Genomic DNA, 20,644 nt, shown 5'->3' on the forward strand with positions numbered 1-20,644 from the left:
GGTGGAAACTGTTTCAGTACAGTTCTAATGGTGCTCAGAAACAGAACTTGCTTTGGAGGAATGGAAATGAGGGACCACGGGACTAGAAATTGAATTCCGAAATTTCTTAAGAGAAGCTATAATGAGAATAATTTACAGCTTGATAAACTTGTTCTTAAATCTAGCCATCACCCAGTCTGTCCCATCCAGCTCTCAATGAATTTACTCCCAAGGGCTTTGGCTCTGGGTGGTGAGGTCTTTTGTGCTCTGTTACTTTGATCAGCTTGCCTGGGCCCAATGGCAGGGACCCCAGAACCTGACGGTGCTGACAAAGATGACCTGCTGCTGTTGAATGAGATCTTCAATGCTTCCTCCCTGGACGAGGGTGAGTTCAGCAAGGAGTGGGCTGCTGTGTTTGGAGACGACCAGCTGAAGGAGCCAGTGCCCACTGTGGCCCCAGGAGAGCCAGACCCCCGACCCCAGACGGGCTCAGGATTCCTTCCTTCGCAGCTTTTAGACCAAAACATGAAAGACTTACAGGCCTCACTACAAGGTATGTACCATGGGGATTGAAATAGGGTGGTTTTTTTTATTGTTGTTGTTGTTGGGTTTTTTTGGTGTTCATTATTTTTAATTCAAAGGTCTTTTTCTTCCTTCTTTGTCTTTTTTTTTTAATGTTTTCTGATTTTTATTTCATATCTAGTGTCTTTTTGTTGCTGTTTTTTCATCTTTGTATTTTTCTTTTATATCTAGTGACGTTTTAGTTGAAATCTCAGAATCATATTCCACCTTTAAAATGTAGGTGTTAAAATATAGGGTTTAAGATCTCTTCCTTCTCATCATTTTCTCCTCATGTTCACATTTTTTTTTTTAAATAAAAGGTTAGAGAGGTGGCCCTCATTCTTACTGTCTTGCTCTGAATGTCGACTTCTGCCCTGCATACTTCAGAGAATCAGATTGGCTTCACAGTCATGACCTTATTGGCTTGGCCATTCCTATCTGGACAGTTCTCCACATTGCTGTAGTCATGCCATCTTTCTGGGTGCCAAGTAACATCCCATTGGGCTTCTTAACTCTTCTCACATTGAATTTTATCTTACTTCTTTGCTGTCTGTCCCTCCTGGTCCACCCTGCCCTGAGGATGCTCTCAGCTGAGTTGTTCCTGTTGTGTCTGAAACACGTGGCCCAACAGCCCCCATGCTTGTTGGTCACCGCAGAAATAACAGTTGCCACATCGATCCTCTGTGGCCAGCAACACTGGTCAGGGTGAAAGGCATCCTGGCTGAGAACTGCCAGCCCGGGGAACACATTGATTTAGAGTGCAGAACTCAAACTCAGATTAAAATAGAAATTTTGAGTTTCTAAACAGACCTTGGGAAGAAACAATTTTCTAGTATTTCAACACTTTTTTTTTCCTTCTTTCATGTCACCTTAATTGTAAGACAGGCATCACTATTAGGAAATTCTGAAATTGTTCTGGTTTTTCCATGAATTTAGGCTATCTCCTTAATAAGTGTTTATCTGGCACTTAAAGCTGAGAACAAACAGCAGAGCTGGAATGATTAAGTAATTATGAGCTATTAAAAAAAACCTCAGGTCTTTGGAGATGAGATCATGGACACAGCAAGAGTTGGTGGGCAAGACCAAAAAAAAAAAAAAAAAAAAATTCCCTCTTTTTTTTTTTAATAAAATACACCATTCCTTTTATTGTCTTCCATGAGTCCCATTTTGTAATCATATCATTTATTTAGAGTTAGAGATAGGAGGGATAAATGGAGTCCAAAAATACTTCACCCCGAGTCTCACCCCTGGGTTTCGCCATCTCTCCCATGGAGCTCCAGAGGAGCCATGCTACCAGTGACTGGAGTTCCACCCCCCACCTACCTGTGGTGGAGGTGCTGACAAGCCGTGGGAGAGTTGGAAGCCCAGAGCCAGGATCCACTACTCAGATCTTGGGGCTGCTGGAGACTCTCCAGCTGTGCAACAGGATGAACCCCACTCATGCCCCCAGCTATGAAGACCCACAGGAATGGTGGTGGCAGTGCTCCCCCTTAGCTGGGGTGGCTGAGCGTCACTCACTTGTGGGTGGCCCCCACTGACAGCGGAGAAGTCAGAGCTCCACGCCCTCTTCCTAAGGAGGTGGTGAGACCTCAGCTCAGGGCCCATGTTATCAGAGGTCCCTGAGAGTTACGACAGGAGCCGTGGCAGTGGACTTCACCATTTAACCTTGTCCCAGATCCAAGGAAACAGCACTGGAGTATGCTTGGGGCTAAGGAAGGAGGTGTTCTGATGGTGAGAAATATAAGCTGGCTGTAGAAAGAGGCATTCTGGTACTGGTAGACCAAGGGAGGCCATTTGTTTCTCCTTGATTCAGCAGAGATTTATCAGGTCCTTCTGGGACCCAGGCACTGGAGCATCATCTGAGAATATAACAGAAAAGGCTTCTGCCTTCCTGGAACTCCCGTTCTAATGAAGAGTTGGTAATGAGCAATACACGTTGTAAAGAAAAATCACAGACGAGGCTAGAGATTGATCGGTATTATGGAGAAAAGGAAAAATAGTACCAGGAGATAATGTTGGGCGGATGGCAAGGCAGGTCAGGATGTAGAACTAAATAGGATTCTTACTGAGAAGATGAGATCTGAGCTGACTTGCAGGAGGTGAGAGAATTGGCCATGGGGAGATGGGGACAGAGGGAACACAATCTTCATCGTGCCTAGTGTGGTCAAGGGTCTGCAGGAAGAGCTCTGTGCCTGGAGTGAGGCAGGGAGGCAGAGGCTTGGCCATACAGGGCCTCTCCTGGCCTTTGGAAGAACCTGGGCCTTTTGAGGGGCCCAAGCAAAATTGGGAACCATCACAGTGTCTTGGACTGCCGATGGACATGATCTGATTTACCACTTAAAAGGATTATCCTGGCTGCTAAAAGTTTCCTTTTTTCTGCTGGTATTCTATGAAGACCAGTGTTAAAGGAGTTCTTTTATATCCTCTGATTACTGTGTTTCCTTTGCATACCAACAGCCACAAATTGAATGTCTATAAAACTCAAAATGACAGGGAAAAATAAAAAAGTGGAACCTAAATGTTTGAAAGAGGAAGCCCATTTAGCTTCTGCCACACCTATCGATTCCCAACAGGTGATCCACAATTCCAGCCCTGATGCTGCCCTGATGACAGGGAACCTTCAGAACAGGTGTGGTATAAATAAAGAATGGGCACCCTGCTTCAATGACCAATCATGTTACCCAGTTACAACCACGTTCTGTGTTTTTGCCAGGACTTTCCCCTCCCACCTAAAAAAGAAGAAAAGATGAGTATTGGCTCTAGACTTTTTTTATTACTTCCATGGTCTAGATAAAGTCCATCTATATACATGAATTGCAAAAGCATCTAAATGTTAACCTTCTGACACCTTGTATTGAAACTGCTTCCCCTGATTATCCAGATCATCTCAAAACCCAACTTAAATAAACAATGGAAACAAACAAGTATTCAAACAGCATGGAGTAGAAAGGCTCACTGGCATGTTGGTTTAGTGGAACAAGCAGTGGCAGAGAGTTAACTTATCTAATCCTCACCACACCCTTCCCAGGCAGGAACTATCATCATTTCCTTTTTAGGGCCCGGGAAACTGAGGAACAGAGGAGCTAGGTAATTTGCCTGAAATCATACATCTGGTAGGAGGCAGACTGTGAACCCGAGCCATGTGACTCTGAAATCTGTGCCTTTTCACCATTCTATGCAGTTGCCTCTCTGTACCAAGTCTCTGATGGTAAACGTGTTTCCTCAGTGGGTTCCTTCAGGCCTCTCCTTGGATGTTCCCAGAGAAGCAGGACTTATGCTTAGATTAGCCTGGCCCTGGGTGTCCTGGACACACACAGAGACCAAGACAAGTGGTTGCCATGGAGGAGGAATGTGGAGGTGGGGAGGCAGGGTCCCTGTGGACCACAAAAATTGGATGATGTTCCAGAATAGAATATTTGAAATCAAGATGATCTATAGAATCTTTGTCTGTGCTAGCAGCCGCCCACACCTTCCCTGTAGTGCATTCCTGCTCAGTCTCATCTACCATTGTCCTAGTTCTCTGTGAGGTCCAGGTGGGGTGCATCTTCAAGGTCAGAGTGTCAAGAGAACTGAGGGGACCCCCCCCCCAGGCTCCAGCTACAGCAACCTCTGCTCTTCCACAGGCTGCATTTCCCTCCCCTTACCCCCTCCTCACTTCTCCTTCACCTTGTCTATCTCCTCTCTTCTTTATCTCCCCATTTTTCTTCTGCTGCCCTCCCTCCTTTCTTGGTCCATTCTCCTCCCTCTACTCCCCTGTGTCTGGGAGAATAGAATGGAAGGGGAGATTTAGTAACATAACAATTATATTTTCCTCTCCCCGCCCCCACCCCAACTTCAGGTTCTAGGAGAACAAAACAAAGCAACTTACATTTAGGATCAAGTGGGGCTGGACATTTAAAAGAGGAATTGATTTTATGTAGGATCTCTAAGAGTTTCTGAAATTACCAGCGTGATAAGGGCTGGGGTTTCCTGTGTCATACAGTGATGAGAAAATTGTACCTTCCGGAGGCCTCTTAATGTGACTAGAAAGAGAGCTGACCAGAGGGGTTGCCCAAGGTGGAGATAAGGTAAGGCTGATAAGTCTCATTTGAGATTCTTCTCCATTCTCCACCAATACCCCAAATTTAATTTAGAAATAGACGCTGATACTGAAAAGACTACCATCTGCTCAAAATAAATGCACCAGGACATCTTTTAATTTAGGATTCTGCAAACCAAAGTTAGGAGTCTTGTTCCACATTCTCACAAACATACAGCCCTGTGTTCCTTCTGGCTATTCTTTTGTTTTATACCATGCCTAGGTGCTATTACCATCTGGGTGGGTTTCTATTTAAAGCTAATCTAATGTCAAGCTTTGCATTATCTCAAATTCACCTTTCCTTAAACTAAGCTCACCTCTTGCCATTCCTGGCTTAACCTGGTTCCAGATAACTGATATTCCTGGGACTCAGACGATGAGAAGGAGAGTTTGAACATGGGGTAGGCCCTCTCGGCATGAGCCAGCAGTTTTGTTCCATTAGAGAAGCGGCTTGTGGAGGAGCATCTGCAGGTCTTGGCTATGTGCAGAATTTAAGTGCCTCCATTAATCCATGGAAGGAGACTTGATGACCATCTATCTACTCCACCCTCATTTTATAGGTGAGGAAGTCAGGAAATCCTAGAGAGGTCTTGCGACTTGCCAGGTTGTTGCAATTTTATATCCACCATTTGCATAAGTTCTAAACTCCTCGGCTTGGCTTACAAGGTCCTTTATAACCTGACCCCAGTCCCATTGCTGCCTACACTTCCTACACCTATACTCAGCACGACTTAATAACCTTGTTTTGCCCGAGACCCACGTATTCTGTCAGTAAGCTGGACTCTAGCCATATCGAACTTGAATGTGTCTGGCACATGCTCTCTCTCCTCCTCAGAGCATGTCTCCCGCCTCACACCCATGATGCTTGCTTTCCCTGGTTAAGTTCTCATCCCTCAGGTTCTCAGCTTCAATGTCATTTCATCCAGGGAGCCTTCCTTGACTCCCTCTCCCCACTACCCCCGCCAGCAGTCCGAGGAAGGTGTTTCTGCCTCCATTCCCTTTACAGCCAGTACTTACTCATTGCTTTTCTCTCACATCATTGTAAGATTGGTGTCATTTTCTGTCTCTTGCTTTGGGTTGTCATGGGCCAGGCCCATGTTTGTGTTGCTCACTAGCATATTTCCAGGCTGAGGGCCTGGAATAGATGTTTTAAGAAATATATATATATATATGGATGGGTGACAAGAAGAGAGAGCAAGAGCAATAGACACTGAATCACTAGATGAAAGAAAGCAATCCTAAACTAATCTCAGGGGGTTGCTCCTCATGTCTGCTGAGCTGTACTAAACTTCAGATTCAGCTTGGATTTATTGGTGGCCTGCTCTCCAGCCTCTCTGCTCCCTGGTTTCACCTAGTAGATCCCATTTTATTCATACAACAACCTAATGAGGCAGAAACTTGTATCCACCCTTTGCAGATATGGAAACTGGGGGCCAGAAGGGGGAAGTGTGGATGGCAGGGTGGTGCTTGGCTACCAGGACTGTGGTGTTCCCACTTTCCCCTTCACTGCCCATCCCACCTCAGTTCCCCCGAGGCTGGGTGATCATCAACCCAGCCCAGGCTTTTGCTCTCCCAGCTAGTGAAATTACCTTCATGGTAAAGTGCTCCTCTGGATGGTGTTTTCTTGGCTTCACTTGCTGCTCTAGCAGGCCAGTGTTATTTCTGGCCGATTTATATTTTCCCTTATGTAAGTAAAGGGGGCAGGATTGCTCCAATAAAATTTCATATGTGTTTCCTGCAAATGGATCATATCATACAGTTGACATATCAAAGCATCTGTGAGCTAGGATCATCATTTTGTTCACAGAGCTCTCCGTGCTGGCTCTGCAGCCCTCACCCTTCACCGCCCTCTCCTGACACAAGGACTCTAAGATGGGGAGACATCTTCCTAGCCACACCTTCATGTCAAAAAACGCCTCAGCCAACTAACACCAACTAGAGAACAGTTGATGGCAATTACAGGAATATTAGCTACACTAAGTTCTCTTTAAATAGCATTTTTTCCTGACAGAAGCCAAGACATTTGAAATCTGGCTTGGCATTCCATCCATAATTACTCTCGTTGCACGCCTCCCCCAAATAATTCCCAAAGTGATCTGAGTGAGTGTGACATGGCAGCTGAGCTTGGTGTTTTCTTTTCTTTCTTTTTCTCTTAGCTGGTGTCCCAGCCATACCATGTTCTCCCCTCATGCACATACGCTGTTAGACTTAACCCTTAATAGCTGTTCTGAGGAAACAATGTGATTTGGCAAACTCACTGTGGTTTCTGACTCTTACTACGGGGCAAAGGAATAATAATCAATTCCCATGTCTTTGTGAAAATTCTGAGGGATGCTGTCCCCATCATTTTAGTTCCCAATGAGGGCATGTCTTCAGACTCTTTCTTCATGTCCTTTGCTGTAGAGAAGCCCTCAAATCTGTAGATTCTAGATGTTGCTTCTATGGTTCATGAGTGTTTAGGCAAGCAGTTAAATTAAATCATCTGTAGTTAACAAATGAATCCAATTAGAAGCCATTTATTGTTTTTATAAAGGAATATGCCATTATAATCCTTGAAGTGATGGGCTTGAAATGTGATTTATATTTCTGGTACTTTTAAAATATGGCTTGATTACAGACAGTTTATTTATTTATAACCTTTCGGGAACATGCCCATTACGTCAAGTGAGGGAAGCTCCATTTTGACACGCGGATTTATTTCTGCTTATGTTAGGAATGTGTTCCATTTTCTACTACAAAAAATACAATGCTTTGAACCTGCCTTGCTTTTCGAACGTTCTCTGCAACCATTTAAAAAAAAATGAATGTTGTGCATATTTTTGAAGTGGGAAGAATTATCTCGTTGAGTTCCCACTGTATCAAATAGCATTTAGAGACCAGGGAGGGGTTGACTTCTGTACCTGTCATTTGGCTTTGCTCTGAGTCAGTTGAGGTTCTCTCTGGAAGGGTGGGCCTCCTTGAACTCAGAGAGCTTCATGGGTGGGACTGAAGAGTTTAAAACCGCAGGACATGAGGAGGTGGGTTTTTGAAACCAACCCCTCTGTTTCCTAAGAGGTCCTCTGTCTTTGGCTCTGGTCTCAGCCAAGATGACCTGATCCTGATGGACATGGTGACTTTTGCAGCCTCCTTGGAGGCCACCTATGACAGTGCTTCTCAAAATTGCACATGCATAGCAGTCACTGGGGGGTTGTTGAAACAGTTTCCTGAGCTTGCCCCCTAGGAATTCTGATTCACTGGGTCAGAGTTGGCCCTGGAAACTTGCATTTCTAACCAGCTCACAGGTGGTGCCCGTGCCGCTGGTGTGGGAACCACACTTTAGGAGCCAGTGCTGTAAGAGGTTGAGGCCAGGTTTGCAGGGCTTGGTAGAAAGGTTCCATGGGTCTTGACTGCATTTGGTGTTGGGGACAGGGTTGTAGGGAAAAGGGTAAAATTTACTCAGTTACATTCTACCTCTTTCAGCTTTATTTGGCATACGGTGGATCCCTGGCTCTAACTTCCCACATTTACCACTGTTTTATGTGATTTGTGCTGAGAAGTAATGCTCATGGGCCAGTTATCTAGGAACTAAAGAAGTTATATTACTCCTGGATTCCATCGAATACTGGTCAGTTTTACAAATAAACTGCTTTTTTGAACTATAATTTACATACCATAAAAACCAGCCATTGTAAAAGAGTGATGCAAGGATTTCTGGTAAATTTATATTGTGCAGTAATCATTGTAGTTCATTGTTAGAACATTTCCATTATCCCAGAAATCTCCTTCAGAATCTGGTGCTTTTGAATGTTTATGAATTATATTAACGACATATTCAAGTACCTTTCCAATGAATAGTAATACTCTTAAAACCCCTCTCTATGTTCACGTTGTTTTAGATTCAGTAGATAGAGCTCAGGCCTCCTGTTTCCTTTGTCACTGGTTAGTCTTCATAGAGAAGTTTGCATGCCACTTGCCCAAAATGAAATAACTCAGCCAGTGAGTATTGTAGCATCTACAGTGCCAAGCATTGTTTTGCCATCTCTTAGAATAATGCTTCATGTACTTCTCATGGTTTAAGAATATTCTCCAAGAGTCTATCCTAATCCAATAGCCATCGTGTGCCAGATGGTGCAGTAAAGGATGTACAATGAAAAATATGTGGTTCCTGCATTCAGGAGGCTCACAACTCTAGGAGGTGACACAAAAATGCAAACTAATAAATATAGTAAGATTCGCTAGGTAAGTCCCTTATGAGGCATCTTAGAATAATGGCAGGGGAAATAAATAGCATGAAATTCTGTCTTTTTTTTTTTTTTTTTTTTTTGCATATATCCCGTGACTTTCTTGCTCCAGAAATTGCTTTCACTGCCCCAACTGAACTGTGAGATCCAAACATGTTGTCTCATGAGGGCCTTAGCAGAGACAAAACTTTTTCTGAAGAAGATGCTATAGCCAGAACATCCCAGTAAAAGGATACAGATTTAACAATGCTGGACCCAAAAGTGGTGCATCATCTGATGGTCTGTGTTTCACAGTGAGAATCAAGAATGGACTTAGTCCATAACAGCTTTCCTATACTGCATCAGGTATTTTGGAGGACATTGAAGAAACAATTTCTTGTCTCACTGAGAAGATAGAACTTCCACACCAAGAATTAAAGCAGACGTGCAAAGTATTTGGTAAAGTTCTAAACTAAATGTAAGCCAGGCCCAAACATCTAGTACACATAGTGAAGGCCCTGGGAAGTGAGGCTTGCCTCCCCCAAAGCAGGACTGCCGAATGCAAAATGCCACATCCACAAGAGGGGCAGGCAGAGCACAGGGATGTTAGGGAATGTTGGGTTTCACAGGCTAAATGCCACTGTAAGGTACAGCATCATGTTAAAGGGGGCTTTCTTTCCCCTCACATATTTGGACTGGACTACCACTTATTTCTGTGTATTAACTGGGCTTCTCAATTTGAATTAGCTGTATAGAAAATAAATGATCATAATGAAGTAGAGAAGACCCACAGTTTATTAGTTACATTGCTACATTTACTGGTGGTCACTTTTTAAAGCTTTCTCCATTTATGGCAGAAAGGCAAGGCACTTAATTTCCTTGGAATGTTATGTATAATCTTTGGTGTGACCATGACATAATGTTATTTGAGAAGAAAAATGGGCATAGAAAAAAAAAATGTCTTAACCTTAGCAATATCACCAAAAAAAACAATTATTTTTCAAAAATCCAGTATTTTCCCTAGTTTTACATACTTATGAATTAGGCATGATTACACATACCTACTGTCCCCTAAAACCTATCTCAGGTATGAGGATCATGGCAGAAGGGCCTTGTCACACCACCCCTTTCACTTTCTCTGGAGGCCTTTGTGAGTGAGACCATGTGTGCACCCAGCAACTGGTGGGGCAGTGAGCCTGCTCTTCCCTAGACCTAACCACCTCTGGTTTTGAACATTAGGCTGGTCAGAGAGCAGTGTCAGTCCTCCTCCTACTCCATGGCCAGCACCACAGGCAAGCAGTCCAAATGACAACAGTCCTGCAACGAAAGGTAATACAGTGTTTTATCCCCTGGAGATGACAGCTGCCTCAACTGGCCTAACACTATTTTCCGTCTTTCTATACTAATTTCTGTTTGAGTTCCCGAGGGGCCAAATCAGGGGCTACAAGGGTGGAGAGTTTTGCATAATCCTGGGAATTACATTCTGACTACTTCTGGCCACAGTGTCTTAATTCAAAATTCCCTTTATCAAACCAAATGAGGAGGCATCAAATACCCATCTCCACATGACTGGGTGCTGCCCAAGATGAGGTGATGCAGCAAGGTAGGAAAGGCCACTGAGGTGTGCTATCTTTAACTGAAAACACCATTGCCACCACCAAAAGAGGCATTTAAGTAGTGCTCCTCAGAAAGAGCAGGCTGTCCTTAGTTGTCAAATGAGGGCCTTTCTATTTTATTTTATTTTATTTTATTTTATTTTATGTTATTTTATTTTATTTTATTTTATTTATTTGACAGAGATCACAAGTAGGCAGAGAGGCAGGCAGAGAGAGAGAGGAGGAAGCAGGCTCCCCGCTGAGAGAGCCCAATGAGGGACTAGATCCCAGGACCCTGGGATCACGACCTGAGCCGAAGGCAAAGGCTTTAACCCACTGAGCCACCCAGGCGCCCAAGGAGGGCCTTTCAAGCTCATGGGGCTATTCTTTTTTGAGATATGCCCCCAAAGAGAATATGTGCTCAACTGAAGATCTCTGTATTTACAGCTGCCTCTCTCTTCCTTTGGTCATCATCCACTTTCCCTGTGTTGATCACAGGAAGTAATAGGTGTCTTTATCATCCGGAAGCATTCCCGTGATGTTCTTATAGGTACTGTGCAGTTGCACCTGGTTTCCCAAACTCCAGCATTGGAGGTCTAGGTGAGGGCTGCCCCCGAAGTACAGTCACCTAACTCTCCTAGCAAGGCCATAGCGATCTCTGAGGGCTGCCCTAGAACTTTGGGAAATTAGGAGGAAGGGGAAGTGGGTATAGCATATCTTTGCTGGAGACATTTTTAAGATATCCTAAATTCCCTATCAAGACTACAAATAGGTTCACCCTCTTTAAATCAGTTTTGCCCCATAGTTTCCTGTATGGCCTCCTACATGACTAAGATGAGTTATTCCCTTTTTTAAAAAAGTTGTTGCCACTCTACAACCTAACCAAACTATATTGAGATCTCTTAAGTCCCTATCATATCAAATTAAGCCAAGTGTTCTGCAGGCTAATTGCACATGGAATTCAGTTAATGTTAAACAATAATAATTTGCATGTTACCAACTAGCCTTGTTTGCAGTAATTATATGTCTTTAATAGATATATTGATTATATTATGATGAAGTAATCTATGAGATTACATTTTAAAAAAAGAAGACAGGAATCAGAAGTATACCATGATTGGCACATTATCTTACCATTTCAGTGCCAATTGCATGAAAAGACCAAAGGCCTGTTGATGTGAGATAATCCCACCACCACTCTCCTATTATTCTGGCATAACCTCTTAGCAGGATGTCCCACCAGCATTTTCCGAGACTCTTTAAGCCAGATGGAAGCACATTCCTAACTGCTCTCAGCGAGGATAACCTGTCAGACATTTTCTTCATGCTTTTGATACTCCCACCTATTGGGGAAGGGAAAACAGCCTGGGTCACCCAAGCCAATGAACTCTGATCCTCATGTGGAATGATTTATATAAAGAAGAGCCCCCAGCGTATGTAGAAATCACTTGCATCAGGCACTCATTTGGAAATATTCTCATCTGGAAAAGAATTTGGTTCTCTAATTGTGGCATTCGGGAAGTTAGGTCAGGGGGTTCAGAGAAAGAGCAGCTGAGGGGAGTATCCAGTGAGGATGAAATAGAGGGGATGTGGGGACAATTTAGGGCCCAGCGGGAGAAGGGGGCATGTCAGAGGCCTCCCTCCTCTGACAGGAGAAGGTAGGAGAAGGCAGTGACCCTGAAAAAAAAGGAGCAGCCAGGCCTAGGTGCCAACCCTCCTCTTGGCCTGGTGCTTTGAAGCCTGAGAAGAGTGGCCACAGTGTTTCCCTTGACCCAGCAGATCTGAAAAGATTCCTGCGGTGGGCACTGGAAGGCACCTTGCTTCCTCCGCCATTCAGTCTGATTTCTGAAATCACAGTAGTATTTCCTGCTTGTGTTGAAGCAGCATGGTCTGAGGTTTGGGGCGGCTTGGTGGGCGGTGCCATCCGCTGGCCAGCCCACAGGGAGATCTGGAATTCCCTAACTAGTTTTAAAGGCAGAATGTAGCGGGATTTGTCTGCCTGAGCCACACAGCACCCTCCCTTTCCAACAGGAGCCTGGAGGGCGCAGGACAGAGATTGACCTTTGGAAGCGACCTTCATTCATGTTTTCTCTTCTCTCTCCAGAGCCTGCGAAGGCTGCATCGGACCTGACTGCCTGGTTCAGCCTCTTCGCTGACCTTGACCCATTATCAAATCCTGACGCTGTGGGGAAAACTGATAAAGAACACGAACTGCTCAATGCATGAGTCTGCAGCCTCACAGAGGGAGCCCATGGGCCACTCCTCAGCCACACACCTGCGGGCACACAGACATATGAAGTGATCAGTATGCTGTTTTAATATTTACGTGCCATTTTAATAAAATGAGAGGGTCAGAGGCCCTGTTTATATTGGTATAATTATTTACTCTTATTTGATATAAAGGGTTGAGTGTATTCTCTTTGTGGATCTAACAATAAGGATTGCCCAGGAACAGTTCTTATGCTGCCTGCTCTCCTGCCAACACCTGCATCACGGCTGCTGATGTGTCACTGGGGTACTGTGAGATCCAAGCTCAAATCATGAACCTGCTCTGTCTTAGGTTTAAACAATGAGTCCTGTCCAGAGGCAGCGGGAGGCTAACAGACCTTAAATGCCTACTTGTGTACCTCCTGCCTCTGCCCCTTTACAGGGGTCTGCAGGAAGACTCTCTCTTCCTGCCGAGCCACCTTCCAGTGAGCTCCGGGTGAAGACCCGGCCAACCAAAGACACTCTTCCCCAGCCCTTGCCGGGTGGGCTGTGTGTTCTCACGTGGGCAGGGGACCTGGGCTGGTCTCCACTGCACGAACCTTTCTGTGGAAAGAGGTACAGCTGCAGATGCCAGTGTCTCCATTTGTCTTCTCCATGGCTGGAATTCAAAAGCATGTATTTCTAGAGTCCCTTGTGATATTAACTTTTTGTTTTTTGTTTTTTTTTTTAATTAAATGGCAGAGATATTTGACATGCGAAGACAAGTTAATAGAGTCTGTTGTGGGGATTCAGTGGGGGAGGTGCTATGGGCATGGGGACTTGAGAGGGAGGAAGAGGACAAGGACTAGTCCCATCTGCATGAAGCTGTTGACATGATCCCGTGCATCGCCCTCATACAGTACAGGGGAGGAGGGCATGGACTCTTGTTGGCTCAGGCAGAGATGGGAGCAAGTTTTGCACGGGGGCATGTAAGCAGTTCAGACACTCCACCCATGTGGCCCTGAGTGGGGGCGGGGTTGATGATTAGCAAGAATTGGTCCTACATGCCCAGTTGGGCCAAGGAGGTCTCTGCTACACTCTTGCAAGCTTCAGTGTCCAGCTCTGAAAGGGTCTCCTGTGGCTCCTTCCCCCAGCACGGGAATGCGGCTTCTCTGCTCTCTGTGGTGTGCCTTCATGGAACCTGGCCCCAGCAGTCACCACCGTCCTCTGCAAGACAGCCTTGGGGGACTGGAAAGCATTCTCCTCCTCTTCCGCCATGCACGAAGAGACCTGAAGGCGAGTTGGGGCTGGGACTCTGTGTTATGTGGCTGGTGTAGGTCTGCTCACTTCCCGGCCGGACCAAACTCTAGAGTCTGTTTGTAAGAATCTCACTTAATGACGCTGCCTGCCACTTGTCGTCTTTGAGGATATCAGGATACAGCCCTGGGGCCCTCACCCACCCTCCCACACATACACAGGTCTCCATTCCTGGCGTGTGCGTTGACTGCACCCTCCACCCAGGATGGTCCCCTCTCTCCAGCCTCAGCTGCCATCACACCCCGACTTGCCCCTCAGGAGCTCCTCACACCCCGACTTGCCCCTCAGGAGCTCCTCACGTCCCACCTCCTTCAAGTGTAACCTGCAGTTTTCCTTCAAGCACCCACCCCTCATCTCTCCTTCCTGCCCTTGCCTGTCTCATGGTTGGCACATGTTTGGTGCTCTGCCCGGCCTGGGAGGCCTATGCGTATGCATCTGCCTTTACCACATGGTGTTGCAGCCCCAGAGCACAGGGTTGTTGTTTCCCCAAATCTTCCATGCCTCCCTAGTGGTAACTGCCCTGGAGTCACCTGACAAGCACTGGACTCGTGAGCTGACTGGAGCTGCCCTGGGTAGCATGAGGAGTAACCCATATCCTCCTGGGTCACGTTTGCTTACAGCCGTGGAAGCCCACAGCAGCGGCAGGAAGGAGACCAAGCAGCGAAGCAGGAGGGGTGGACTGGCTCCATCCAGGCTGGAGGCACAGGGAGGGACTTGGTGGGGTGTGGGGGTTGGAAGGGCAAAGGGCTGTGGAGTCCTCTGTTGAATGGATCACTTGAAATACTAACAGGTGGCATTTTAAAGTTGGTCTGTGGGTGAAGAGGAGTGGAGGATCATGGTAGTTGAACAGGCTTTGCTACAAGTAAAAGGAGAGTACTGCACATGGAGGCATTTTCTCTCTGAATTTTCTTTACATTTTTGTTAAAAAAAAAAATTCAATTCCCATTCCCATCTGCAATCCACTTGGCCAGGCTCTTGATCCCTCTTGATAGGCGTGTTTTGATCCTGGCTTGCACAAAGGCCTCTCGGCCACCTCTCTACTTTATTAAGGAGAAGCAGCTGCTGGCTTATTCTCTTTTAAGCAGTCTGTGTGCTGCACAGCCAGGGGGCTTCCTTGGGGGCCCACCTCGGGTTCCCTCCCCAGCCTCCTGTAGAAGGACCTCTGTGGCAGGAAGAAGACAAAGGTGCCCCACCCCCTTCACGCGCAGTCTCGCTACTCCTTCATTTTCATCCCTTGTCTCCAGGCAGGTCTGTACCACAATTGCATGGACCCCTCAGGGAAATTCAGAGAGCACCTGCTCCTTGAAAACTTCCCTGCCCTTTTAGGTGGTCTGCAAGTCTCCCTTCCTTTCTCCCGCTGCCCCAGCCAATATATAAAGAATATTCAAATTTAAGGGAGAGAGCCAGAAACATTTCTCTTTCCTCCTTTCTTTTTCTCCCAGCTGGCACGGGCTCTGGTGCACTTTAAAGATTCATTGCCTTCAAAATGTAATTTTAGAAATGTCAGGTTGATTTTGAGTTGTGTGAGAGTGAGAAAAGCATCCGTCAGCTTCAGAATTAGAAAGGCACCAACTTAGAACTTTTTGTTGGAGGCTTATGCCCAAGAAAACATGGTCTGCTCAGAGTTGGCAGCCCCGAGAGCCCTGGGTTGCCAGTGGGCATGTAGAGGGGGCTCACCATCATGTTGTAGCCAGTGTGATATGGGATGAGGGGCAGGGCAGAGGACCCTGAACTTCCATGGGAGTCTGCCTGACCATTAGGGTCAAGATGCCTTCTGCCCATGCCTCAGCCCCAGAAGCCAGCTAACTGAGCTTCATGCTTGCCTCTCTCAGACTCCACTGCTGAGAGATCCCTCCTGAGGGGCCGACCCTGGCAATGGCTTGGGGTTTAACCACTGGCACTATTGATTTTGCCAATATTCCTAAGCATGTCTTTGTGATTAACTAGTGTCCTCAAGACAGGCCACGGCAGTTAGTCCTTTGATTCAAACCATCTCTGGTCCTCTGACTGGCACCACGCACAGTGCAGTGTGCAGGTCTCTCCAGCTTTGTTGAAAAATAGACTTCAACTCGGAGCCAACTTCAGTGATTGGCAGTGAATTCTGCCAAGAATTCTGCACAGAGAAGGATGCTGATAAATGAGGGATGTTTGTGCTGGGGATAGGGCAGGGAGTGGTGGCAATCATCCTGTGTGTTTCCCAACAGCACATTAGACCTTGTCTTTCATGGGGCCTTTTAGAGTTTACTATTACAACTACAACTACAACTTCGACTACTCTCCTCTTCTTCTTCCTCCTTCTTTTTAAATAAATAACAAGGATTCTGGAACCCTAAGAGAGGTTTCTCAAAAAAATATAAAAAATAATTAACCCTAATTCAACTTAGAGTCATTTAAACAGCAACAACAAATGAGGATGGATTTACTTGCTCTGTTAACTGAACAGTCTAGGTGTATGCTTCAGGCACAGCTGGATCTAGGGGCTCAGGTAGTGGTCTCAGCAATTTCCCCCTCTTAAGCTTCTTTGATTCCCTCTGTGTTGCTTCATTCTAACAGACTTTTCATAAGGAGGCAACATGGGCACGGGAATCTCCAGCCAAAGTCTTGGAGTTGAGCCTGCCTTGAATCCTGTGTTGGATCTTCAGTCAGCCCCTGGAATCAAGGTGGGTGGGGGTGGGAAATAGGCTGTATTCCCAGCTTTTCATAGACCTGAACCTGGAACCTGACCCTCAAGGACTGGGGATGGAGAAAGTATGATTCCTCTAGGGGAAGGTGTGCTGCTGATATCAGAGGGATAGATGGATCCTTGGGCAGGAAAATGCCAGATGATCCACTCCAGTTTCCACAGGAATGACCTTGAGAACACACTTGTATATTGTTTCTGGAGGGGTTGTGGGGCCAGGAGGATGAAAGAACTAGAGTGTTTCCAGAAGCCCCTTTGGAAGCCACCCACAACCCTGGGACTTGAACGCTTTGTGTGTAGCTCTTCTATAGCTGATAACCAGGAAGTCAGAAGGGACCACAGAGCTGTTTGCATCCAGCCTGCTGATATCCAGTTAAGAAAACTGAGGGACGTATTTTAAAAAACTATAAATTAGTAGGAAACCGGATTAAAACCCACATTGCCTAACAGCTGAGCCACAGCTTCTTTTACTTCAAGGGCTTTGCTAGAAACGGAGAGCTGAAGAAAGGAATTCAAAGACACACAAAACTCTTTTTTTTTCCTTTTTAAAATATTTTTGTTGTATTATGTTAGTCACCATAAAATACATCACTAGTTTTTGATGCAGTATTCCATGATTCACTGTTTAAGTACAGTTCCCAGAGCAATTACCAGTGCTGCATGCAGTAGGAGCCCTCCTTAATACCCACCACCAGGCTCACCCATCCCCCACCCCCCTCCCCTCTAAAATCCTCAGTTTGTTTCTCTGAGTCCACAGTCTCTCATGGTTCACAAAGCTCTTTTTTTTTTTTTTTTTTATAAGGGAGAGAGTGGGGAGAAGTGGAAGGACTCTCTCATTTTTTTTTTTTTAAGATTTTATTTATTTGTTTGACAGAGAGAGATCACAAGTAGGCAGAGAGGCAGGCAGAGAGAGAGAGGAGGAAGCAGGCTCCCTGCTGAGCAGAGAGCCCAATGTGGGACTCGATCCCAGGACTCTGAGATCATGACCTGAGCCGAAGGCAGTGGCCCAACCCACTGAGCCACCCAGGCGCCCCACAAAGCTCTTTTTTAAGAAGCCCACATCTTTACTCTCCTCCCAACTCTGTCTCCCCCTCTCTCTTTTTGTTTGCCAATTGTTAAACACACTCTTGGGGGATGCACTCCAGGGCAGCAGTGTAGGGCACTTGTGAAGAGTTAGGGTTCTGAAGCTGGAGAAATCTGTGGCCAAGCCTCCCAAGTTGAGGCTCCACCAGCTTAAGTCACAAACCCTCTCTGCACTTCTGTTCTCTCCTCTTCTCTAGTAGCATCGCCTCTAATGGAGTCATTACAGGGACTGAGTTGATACCGCAGAGATGTGGGGTGTGCAACACAGAAGGATGGGCATTCTGTCACAGAAGGTCACTTGTTTGGTAAATGATACTGAAGTAGGGAGTGAGCAGCTGCTCTCTCCCCACGACTTTCCGAAAGACTCTCCAACCCCCATCTTCTGTCCCCATCCCTTATGAACTCATTCCTAAGCATCACGGAAATGGAGGAACTCTAGTAGGAAGGGGCTAGAAAGTCTAACGAATGAGTCAGCCCCTGATTTTTTCATAAAGTTGGACAGAATTCTGTGTGGAGAACCAGGAGAAATGAAGTAGGTTCTCTGTCCACTGAACCGCTTACCAGAGCACTGAACAAAAGAAATTGGGATGCAGAGCAAATTGGAACTCTTTACACCCTGTTGATGGGAAAGCAGAACAGAACAGTGGCTTTGGAGAAGTTCAGCAGTTTCACATAAGTTTAAACACACTTAACCATACAATCCGGCCATCCCATGCATAAGAATTCACCCTAGAGGCAAAAAACAAACATATATATTTTATTTTATATATATATATATATAAAATAAACCTAGATGTGAATGCTAGTAGCAGCTTTACTCATAACCTCCAAAAACCAGAAACTCACATATGCTTCCCCTGGTAAATAAGAAACTGTGGCACATGCATCCAGGGAGATAGTGTTTAGAGGTGACCACAAAGCAACTACTGATTGATACAACCACCCGAGTATTCCTGCCACTATCATGTACCCCTGAGATGAGACAATGAGTAGGGATCTTCACCTCTGGTAGTGTTCTTTCCCAAAACTCATAACTCAGTCTAGTCATAAGAGAAATATCAAACAAACTCAAATTGAGCAACGTTCTGCAAAATACCTGGCCAATGTACCTCAAAAGTGTCAAGGTTGTGAAAAACAGAAAAGACTGAGAAGCCACCACAGAGGGAGGAATTAAGGAGGCAAGACAACCAAATGCTGTGGTGGATCCTGGAACAGAAAAAGAACATCAGTGGAAAAATGGGTGAAATCCCAATAAAGTCTATAGTTTTACTAATAGTATTGTCCTAATGTTTATTTCCTAATTTGGGCTACTATGTCAAAATACTATAGCTGTTTAAGATGTTAACGTTAGCAGAAGCTGGGTAAGTTGTACTATCTTCGCAACTTTTCTGTCAATCTGAAAGTATTCCAAAATAAAAAGTTTTTATTTGTTTGTTTGTTTTAAAGGCTATATCCTGTGTGGTTCCATTTGTATGTCATTTTGGAAAAGGTAAACCTCTAAGGATGGGCCTCAGATCAGTGGTGGCCAAGAGTTGAGGCGGGCGAGGGCTGGACTCCCTCCAAAGAGGCAGAAGGAAAAGAGCTCTTCTGTAAATTATACTGGTGAATACACAACTGTGTGCATTTATCAAAAGCTCTGGAACCCTACACCAAACAGCATGAATTTTACGTAGGTAAATTAATCCCCAATAAGTATGGTTTTAAAGAGACAAAGGAAGGAAAGAAATTAGATTCTAGATCTTTCCCAAAGTGGTGCTACATGGCCCGTGAGCCTCTGAGATAACAAGGGAAGCAGAGAGACTCAGTGGGTTTGCAGAGTTGGGAGTCTGCTCAGCCGGAAGGTCCACAGAAGATCACTCCAGTCACAGTGTCCTCCTGGGAGTCTCCATGATCCGTCTGCGGGTAAGTCAGGGTGGGCCAGTCTATACTTCAGTAGCCATCACTGGAAAGTCTCAGTGGCTTATGACCAGGAAATGTCCTTCCTTCCCCACTGATGCTCTATTTCCAGTGTGGATCAATGGGGCTCTGCCCCACGAGGCCCCCGGGACACATGTGATGAAGCCTCATCAGCCTGTGGCTGATCCCACGAAACACCTGAGCTGCTCTGCTTAGTCACTACAGCAAGGAAAGGTAGAGCGGGAATGTCGTCATGCATTGGCTGTGCTCTGCTTCACCCAGAGGAAGCACACTTCTCTTTCTTCCGCGGCCCACTGGCCAGAAATAGCCACATACCTCATTGCCATGCCTCATGGCCTGGGAGATGGGACGGCATAGACTGAATATTTCACCAGTACTGCTATTTCTGCCTTAAAAAGGCCCTTTCCTGGTCTTTACAGCTGACTTTGAAAACCGTAAACAAAATGTAGTTTGTTCAAAAGAAAGGAACAATATATGTATGTTAAAGGAGGGGTTTTTTTGGTAGGCTGTTTTGTTCTCTTTTTGGTAGACAAAGGTCTGGTAATACTAGCAGTTCTGCCTTACGGGAGATGAGGGCCGTTCTGTGTGAGTGTACTGGCAAAGTGTGGCGTTCAAGCATCAGTGACACGCACATCCCCCTCCTAAGCAGTCCGGCTCCTGTACCGCTACGAGCGACAGGGTCTTAGCGGGTAAGTCAAGATCTCAGCCACAGGCACTCCTGGTTTCAGCTGACTAGCGCAGCAAGTCCAGTATGGTAGGCTTGGCACAAGGTCTTTTCACCTAGAGACAAGCCGGAGTTTGTCAGCTTCTCCAGCCTTTGATTGTGAACTGGTGATGATACAAAACAATTTGTCAGTTACAGAAGCATCGATACCAAAATGAACAGAAGCCATGCACAGTCACTGCAAGGTGATAGGAGCCTTCTGAGTCATCAGAAACCGAGCCAGCAACAGCAGAGGTGGAGTGTAGACAAATGCACAGAGGAGGAGGGGAGATGGCCAGGAGTGGCCAGACCGCAGAAACAGCCCAAGTTGCTTCATCAGCCCGA

The 20,644-nt window shown here is 45.7% G+C and overlaps 1 protein-coding gene across 14 annotated transcripts in view; it reads left to right on the plus strand.

Annotated features, from left to right (window-relative positions):
- ICA1 (islet cell autoantigen 1) overlaps positions 1–18,413 on the plus strand; it is a 148,715-nt gene extending 130,302 nt beyond the window's left edge. For 11 of the 14 annotated variants that reach the window (XM_059396783.1, XM_059396784.1, XM_059396788.1 and 8 more), the window contains 3 exons: positions 263–532; positions 10,057–10,146; positions 12,517–12,779. In XM_059396783.1, coding sequence (XP_059252766.1) covers positions 263–532; positions 10,057–10,146; positions 12,517–12,638 — 482 coding nt within the window. In that variant the 3' untranslated portion in view covers positions 12,639–12,779. Of the gene's footprint in view, positions 1–262; positions 533–10,056; positions 10,147–12,516; positions 12,780–13,753 lie in introns of those variants that run through there. The other 3 variants (XM_059396785.1, XM_059396795.1, XR_009403819.1) reach the window with 2 other exon arrangements.
- The last annotated feature ends 2,231 nt before the right edge of the window (positions 18,414–20,644 follow it).

This window comes from Mustela nigripes, chromosome 4, assembly GCF_022355385.1.
Source record: "Mustela nigripes isolate SB6536 chromosome 4, MUSNIG.SB6536, whole genome shotgun sequence".
In the NCBI taxonomy this organism is placed as follows: Eukaryota; Metazoa; Chordata; class Mammalia; order Carnivora; family Mustelidae; genus Mustela; species Mustela nigripes.